Genomic DNA, 8226 nt, shown 5'->3' with positions numbered 1-8226 from the left:
AGGAAGAAAAATAGATGTCGGAGGAGAACCGCTTTCTGGAAGGCGGCCCTGGATCTGGGCCATCCTCTGTCTCTTGCTGTTCTTGTTCCCCGCTCCCCGCCCCCCCCCCCGGTAATAATGGGACAGAGAGCAACGCTGTTTAGCAACTGCATATTATCTCTGGAGGGGAAAGAAGGGAAGAAGCGGGGGGGGGGGGAATGAGAGAGGAGAGGCGTGGTTTTCCCAGGCCTGCTTTCCCTCCCTTCGCCGGGTTGCGCGGCAGGAGGCTGGCTGGCGAGCTCTGCGTGTGTGTGAGTGTGTGCGAGCGCGCGCTCGGCGCAGGAAGCCAGAAGCGCTTTGGCACGTGCTCTCGTGGGTCAGGAAAGAGGAGGAGGGAGGAGGGACCTGGCGCGAGCCCGCGCGCGCGCGGCCCAACCTGGCCTGCCTCAGAGCCGGGTGGAGGCACGAGAACAGCTGGCTGCTGGCTTGGCCGCGAGGAGAGGAGGCGGAGGGCGCGGGCGCGGGCGGGAGGGGGAAGAGAGGCAGACAGGAAGCTTGATTGACAGCTCCAGGAGCTGCCAGCCAATAGGAGGGAGGTTGGCTTGCAGCCTCGCATCTATTGGCTGCCCGCCTGGCACGGCTTCGCGTGCCGGACCAGCTGCTGCTGCTGCTGCCTGGCTCGCTTGCCCAACCTCCTCCCCCCTTTCACCGCTGGAAGAGGTTCCCCCCCTCAAGTAACAGCTGGAGGGAGATGCAAGCGAGGTTTTGTCTGGAAGCAGCGGTGGATTTTTAAAATCGTACATTTAAAAGGGCCTCTGGAGTTTTGTGTTGTTGTTTTTTGCACGGATGCGCGCGCCTTGTATGGGCGAGAGAGCGCGTTGGTTGCCTGTACACGTTTTGGGAAATCTCGACTCTCATTTTTATTTCTTTAAACGAGGCCTGGTTTGCTAAAGCAGTTTTTTTAAGGTTGGGTGCGACTCGATACCGAACTGATTGCAAATGTATATAACCCAACACGATCTTTAAAGCTGCCTGGTTTGGGGAAGGCTTCGCCGAGACGTTAAAACACCAATCTCATTTATATCCAAATAAAGCAGCCCCGGTTAAAAATGGAAGTACCAAATGATATAAAATTCTCTCTAGTCTCTAACCTCTCCCCCCGACAGGGAAATCGAGGACAAGATCAGAAGGAAGCAGAAAATGAGAAGAAATATGGATGAAGGTGTTCCCCACCACCACCTTCAAAAATGTTTTTCAAACCCAGGAAAACAATGGGAGAGGATACATAATTTATTATGGGGGCTGAGCCTTCGTATTAGCTTTGGTTGCAATAAAAAGAGCAATAATAAAAACTACCTTAGTGGACGTTCTTCATTTCTAAAAACGCCCCCTCCCAATTCGAGGTTCCACCACACACACATGTCCTTTACCACCTGCTCGGTATTACGGGTGGGAGAGAGGATTAGGTATTTGTCCTATGCTGAGCATTAAACAGATTTTTTTTAAAAAAACATCTGGCCTGTATGGGCAAAGCCTAACGACAGAACGGTAGTGTGAAGGTTCCATGCTGAACTGGCGGAAGGGGGAGATCAAGTCTTGCCCCCGTCTTTGCCCTAAGGAGTCGTCCATTTCATCGATCCAACTTCTTCTGAAAGAACAGCATTGCCAAAACAAACAGCAAAACCCGGCGTCCATTCGTTTTTTGCAAAAAAAAAAGTGGGGGGGGGGACGAGATCCCACCCCCCTCCCCGGTCGCTCTACGTTATAGAACTGGATATGCGCTCGCGGGCTCACTCTCCCCCCACGACCACCCCAATACTTTCCAGGCTCAATTTGGAATTTCTGCATTCCTACGGGTCTCTTGGGGACTGGACGGCGAGGTTGCACTGTCGGTGCCCTTTCAATGGCTACCCAAGTTGCACGGCGCCCTCTTCTTTCGGAGGGAGGGCTCGCTGCCCTTCTATCCCCCCGCATTCCCATTTAAGCCGCCTTTATCCCTCCCCTTCTAAATTGCTGGTTTCCACCAAAGCCTGGGATTATTTCATTTTATTTTTTCCCCCCCTTTCCTTCTTGGAAGCTGGGCGCGTGACTGACAGCTCGCGGGGGCGTCCTCCAATCGGCGCGGCCGACGGGGTGAGTCCTGTCTCCGATTGGCTGGCGGGAGTGTGGGAAAGAATGTGGAGAAGGTTTCACACGAATTGGGAGCCGCCGGCGGCTATAAAGGCGCAGGGGGGTCCCTGAAGTCCGCCAGCAGCCAGCCAGCCAGCCGCGGCGGATCTGCAGCTGCAGAAGGGATCAGCCAAGCCACCGCTGCGTCGCGCGTAGCGCTTCCTCGCCTCCCGCCTCCCCCTGGCCCAGATTGCGGACGTAGACTTTTTCCCTTCCCCCTGGTGTGTGGCTGGCAAGCGCTCTAAGCCTGGGATCGAGCCCGAGAGTCCTTCGCTCCGACGGCCAGGCAGGCGGCCGCCGCGTTTTCTCACCCACAGCGGATATACAGTTTCCAGCAAAAGCCCGCCGGTCCCCTTCGGCTCTTGCAACGCGCTTTTTCCTTCCCCCCCCCCGATTGTTGCTTTTGCATTCGAATAAAGAGACTGCAAAGATGCCGGCTGACACCATGGAGAAACCTACCGCCTCCCCTATCGCGGGAGCCCCGGCCAATTCCAGCCAAACCCCCGATAAACCCAAGAGCGCCAGCGAACATAGAAAGGTAATTAAAATATATACATATTATCTCTGTGCTATTGGGATGAGGAAATATACCTGCGGTTTTGCATAGTAGACAAGTGTAATATTTTAACTGTGCTCCAAAGTGTTTGATTCTTGAATGTGTCTGTTTTTATCTGAGTAGTATGTATTAAGGGATGGATAGGAACCTTCACTCAGTTCTGATCTTTTTATAACCAGCCTTCATTTCTCCTGTGTTTAAGGCTGGTTAGTGCAGGAGAAAATAAAAGTGCTTGGTTATTTTGATGTGAGGGGGGGGGGCTTCTGGTGTAGCAGATCTCCAGGAAATTGCTGGGGGGGGGAAGGGGGCATAGAGAGAGAGTGACAATAGGAAACCAGTGGACTGGCATGTTTAGAAAAAAACAGCTTGCTGTCTTAAGTATCTAGAAAGAAGTGATAGGTGCGTGGTTTTTTTTTTTACCAAGGGGTAGGTTGACAACTGGTGTCGGTGGGAATGCACAAATGGAGAAACAGGGTGGGAATTAGAAGCCAGGCATAAGAGGAGTGGAGGAAATCCACAGCGCTAAGAAATTTTCTAGGACATCTACATTGTCCAGTGCGATGGATTAAGGAATCGAGGTGCATGCCTCTAAAGTTGGGGGGGGGGGCTACCAGGAAACCAATTCCAGGGCAGAGTCACGAGGAGGAGATTGAATGAATAATGTTCTCACTTAATGTGTTTGTTTCCTTCCCCCCCCCCCCCCAGTCATCCAAACCGATCATGGAGAAGAGACGGCGTGCCAGGATCAATGAAAGTTTGGGCCAGCTCAAGACACTCATCCTAGATGCCCTGAAGAAAGATGTAAGTGGAGAGTGGGAGGCAGACCAAATCCAGAGGACTTTGAAGGTGGTGGGAGGCAGGGGGCCTGGCTTCCTTAAGCCCCCTGAGGTGTTTCAGTGGATTCTGGGGCATGCGGCTGTGCCAGAAGCAGCAAGACTTTGTCTTCCTCCACCACCCCAAATGTTTTGGCCCGGGAAAGCTAGGCTGGTTATATTATTATACCAGCTTTGTTCGAGGGAGGGGGGAGAGACAGCAAACATTGTTAGGTGAAGGTGTTGTGGTCCTGGGGAGAGATTTCTCTGCTGTACTTACCCCCCCCCCTTTTGCTTCCTTCCAACAGAGCTCCAGGCACTCCAAACTAGAGAAAGCTGATATCCTGGAAATGACAGTCAAACACCTGCGGAACCTTCAGCGAGCCCAAATGACAGGTGAGTGGCGGCTATCCCATTTCTGCCAAGGGAGGGGCGCTATTAATTCCTGGAGCTTTTTTTGCAAAATTTCCCTGTCCGCTTTTCTCCTTTCAACAACTGTCCCATGAAAACACTGAAAACTGCCTGTTGTGAGGTAGCCCTATAGGAAGGGGTGTGGCTTGATAATAAGGCACATGGTTTGCATGGACAAGGTTCGTCCCGAGGCATTTCCACTTAAGGGATTTCAGGTAGCAAGGGTTGGGAAAGAGCTGCCTCCGCCTGGAGAGCCACTGCAACACTGGGCTTGCGAGATCAATGATCTGACTTGGCATAAAGCAGCCCGCCCCGCCCCTTTCTCTGTTAAGAGATCTAGTACACTTGGCACCCGTATCCTCCCTTCGAGTCGATCTCCCTGTGTGACAATAACCATCCTTGTGGCAACTCCACAGCTAGGCTGAGAGGCTTGCCCAAGACCACCCAAATGAGCTTCATGACTCAGTAAGGATTTGAACTCGGGTTCCTCTGGTCCAAGCCTAGTGCTTTCTCCACGAAAAAAGGCTCCTCTGAGAAGCTTAGTGGCAGGATTCAAATCTGGGTCTTGCATAGCCAGTTGTCCCTGTAGTGTGCTGGCTGGGTACTCAGCCAGCTCCTGCAACCACCAACACTTTGCCAACCCAAGAAAGCGGGGGGGGGGGGATTCCAGAGCCAGCACACAGCACTGTGCAGATTTTCCCCAAGTGGCAGGGACATCCTTTAGGAAAGGAATTTGTCAGAGAGCTCCGGGGACTTTGAATTATTCCAGCCACTAATCCCTCCCCCTCCCCCTCTTCTCTCCACTGCAGCCGCCCTGACAGCTGATCCTACCGTACTAGGCAAGTACCGGGCTGGATTTAATGAGTGCATGAATGAAGTCACCCGTTTCCTCTCTACCTGCGAAGGGGTGAACACGGATGTTCGCAGCCGGCTGCTGAGCCACCTCTCAGCTTGTCTCGGTCAGATTGTGGCCATGAACTACCCGCCCCCACCGCCGCCGCCTCCTCAAGCCTCAAGTGGACAGCCCGCACATCTGGCTCAGCCTCTACACGTCCAGTTGCCTGGCCCAGCTGCTGGACCTGGAGCCATGCCAGTGTCCTGTAAACTGAACCCCGCTGAGACTTTGTCCCCAAAGGTCTATGGGGGTTTTCAGCTGGTGCCGGCAACCGATGGCCAGTTTGCTTTCCTCATTCCCAACCCGGCCTTCCCGCCTGGCACTGGGCCAGTGATACCGCTCTATGCCAATGCAAACATGCCAGTTTCTTCCGGCAGCTCGACAGGGACTCCTTCTGTGTCCCCAGTGCAAGGACTCACATCCTTTGGGGGGAGTTTAGCACCCGTCTCCCAAGCTGGAGGTGACCGCAGTGAATCTGTCTGGAGACCGTGGTGACTCCCTTTTAACTACCCCCGAGACCCTAAAGATATTTGAATTTGGTTCCGTTGTATGGAACCTGGATTTGTGTGTGTGGTTTTGTTTGTTTTTTTACTTTTAATTCTTTTCAAATTATTTATTCATTTCCAAAGGATGGGATTTTAGCTTGCATTTTTATTCTTTTTTTTAAATAAATAAATAAAATGTTGGTTATGTGACATACTTCTCTTAAAATAAAAAGAAAGTCTTAGTTTTGTATCAAATATTCCCACATACTATGCCAAAGCTTCTATTTGTGAGTCTGTGTATGTCTGAGCTTTTTTAAAAGAAATGTTGGAAGGTGTTTGTACAAATAAAAACTTTCTTGAACTAGAAACAACAGTGTGTTACTTGATGGGGGAAGTATAGTGGGATCAGACTTATATACTCACCTAGGGTGAGCAGAAATTGTCTCTAGGAAACAAGTTTTGGACACAGTGGATAAGAATGTGCTTTTTATTACTTCCACAGGTATACGTAAGCATACCTAGTACAATTTTTATAGGGGCCGTAACCTTTGCTGGATCTCTGTGCAACGTTGGGTGGGGATACATCCGCTGTGTGATTAGTTCCAGGACCATAGATATATTATGGCCCATCAAAATCAGTGTCCCCTAAACACTAAGCTACATGGGCCGTCTTAATGAGCACTTGGCTGTACCCACATCTCATCCTATTATATCCTATTAAATAACATTACTAGCTTTTTTCAACCAGTCCCTGCCCCCCCAGACCTCTAACAGTGGTGTGGACTGTTATTATCAGCAGCTATAAGGACTCCATGCTGCTAGAAGCTTCACCTTCCGATTTTTGCAAACCAAGCCACTTATTAATAAGCCGGCTATTGGAGTCATTTGGCAGTGCTGCTTATAAAGAATACAGTGGTGAGAAGAAACTGGCAGGGCTGGGGGGTGCACAGGGTGGGGCTGAGAGAATAGGAAATAGATACCCACGAGGTATGGCTTCACCCAGCCCATAAAAATGTCTCCAGAAGAGCATGCAAGTAATGAAAATTAGTTTGTGGTTGAAGTCTCCAGACTTTGTTTGAGGGGCAGAGGTTGTCAGGGTGTTCCTGAACAAAGGTTATCGGCCCTTGGAAAGATATGGGCCCTTAGGCAGAGTGAGACACTGGTCCTCGTAGCTCTGTACCTTCAACACTAACAATGGCTCTCCAGAGTCCCTAGCAGAAAAGTGGTGGTGGTTGTTTTTTCTGAACACCTGGAGATAACAGGGATTGAACCTGGGACTTTCAGTGTGCAAAGCATGTTCTCTACCATTAAGCTACAGCCAATCCCAAGAGGAATCTATGAAACGGCTTTATTCTAAGTCAAACCAGCCAAATGCTCTCTATTCTGGTTGGCAGTGGCTTTTCCAAGGTCCCTGGTGAGAATAAACTATTTCCCAACACCTGGCGCTTGAAGTCCTTTAATTGGATATGCAGAAAAAGACTGAACCTGGGACCTTCAGCATCCAAAGCATGAGGCCTGACATCCTCTTCTGCGCCTGTCATCAATGTTCCAGGGAGTGTATCTAGCCCCCAAGCATGATGGGTCAGTAATCTGTTGCCCAACCTTGTGTAGTTCTCGGCACCCTGATGGCTTTCTTTGAAAAAGACAGTGGTGATCTCCTCACGTGAGCTGTTGGTAATACAGCCTGGCAAGGTAAGTCAGAATCTATACTGTGCTGATGCAACCTGTCTTGCCTAAGGACAAATTAACAAGCTTATGGCAGAGGGAAGGTTTGAACGCGAGCCCTACTGGGTCCCATTATCTTCGTCCTACGCTCTAACACCTCCCATTAATAAGGTTAGTGGAGGAAAGGTGTAACATGTTTACCAGTCTGCTGGAACTTGATGAGCCGACTGTGCTTTGAGGGGGCCAAGGCATGTAAGCCATGTATCTAGGATTCCCAGCTCTAGCTTGGGAAATTCCTGGAGATTTGGGAGCAGCACTGAGGGATGGAGGAGTTTGAGGGGGAGGAAACTATATGGGGATGCAATGCCATAAAGCCGGCCCTCCAAAGCTGCCATTTCCTCCAGGGGAACTGATCTCGGTCGTCTGGAGATCAGGTGTAATTCTGAGAGACCTCCAGGCCTCACCTGGAGGTTGGCCACCCTTCTACCCCCATACCGCCTTTCAAAGCTGGTTTTCAATTGACCAGTAAAATGCCGGATGACCTCGTGCAATCTGTTTGCTCTCGCACAGTATCTATGAGAGAATTCTCACTTCCGTGATAAACCATTTAAAAAAAAAAAAAAACCAACAACAACCCTGCTTCATCCAAGGGTTGCTTTAGCAAAGAAAGAAAGAAAAGTTGTGGAGCAAGAAGCTGTACTTGCAAGGTACTTTCCCCGCGATGCTAATGCAGATGTGCCAAGCATTGACTCTGGTTGAATGCTGAGGAACAGACATTCACTGTACATGCACAAAGGCACACCGCTATTTATTGACCGATTGCATCTTGCCTTTCTCAGCTAAACACTGGCTCCACACACACTAACACACACACACACAGCATCAACATAAAATACAAATGAACAAAGTTTGAGTCCAGTGGCACCTTTAAGACCAACAAAGGTGAATTCTGGGTATAAACTTTTGTGTGCATGCACACTTCATCAGACACCTGAATATATCTGAAGATATCTGAAAAAGTGTGCATGCACACAAAAGTTTATACCCAGAATTCACCTTTGTTGGTCTTAAAGGTGCCACTGGACTCCAACTCTGTTCTGTTGCTTCAGACCAACACGACTACCTACCTGAATCTACAAACATACAAATGACCCTTAGCGTAAAGGACTCTCTGCCTAGCTGGATCCAGGAACATGGAGAGCTGCTTCTCCCCCTAAGTGGCCTCCGCAATGGCACCTGCATGTTACTTCCCAT

The 8226-nt window shown here is 50.2% G+C and overlaps 1 protein-coding gene across 1 annotated transcript; it reads left to right on the top strand.

The window, feature by feature from the left end:
• The first annotated feature begins 2242 nt into the window (after positions 1–2242).
• On the top strand, positions 2243–5461 carry HES4 (hes family bHLH transcription factor 4). Its single transcript, XM_015411669.1, has 4 exons — positions 2243–2686; positions 3410–3505; positions 3825–3912; positions 4737–5461. The coding sequence occupies exons 1-4, from the start codon at positions 2579–2581 to the stop codon at positions 5315–5317; spliced, it is 873 nt and encodes a 290-aa protein (XP_015267155.1). The 5' UTR covers positions 2243–2578; the 3' UTR covers positions 5318–5461.
• Positions 5462–8226: the final 2765 nt, after the last annotated feature.

The sequence above is a fragment of the Gekko japonicus genome, unplaced genomic scaffold (assembly GCF_001447785.1).
Source record: "Gekko japonicus isolate JY-2015 unplaced genomic scaffold, Gekko_japonicus_V1.1 scaffold76, whole genome shotgun sequence".
Lineage (NCBI taxonomy): Eukaryota > Metazoa > Chordata > Lepidosauria > Squamata > Gekkonidae > Gekko > Gekko japonicus.
Note: the sequence above shows the minus strand (reverse complement) of the source record. Positions and strands in the feature narration are given on the sequence as shown.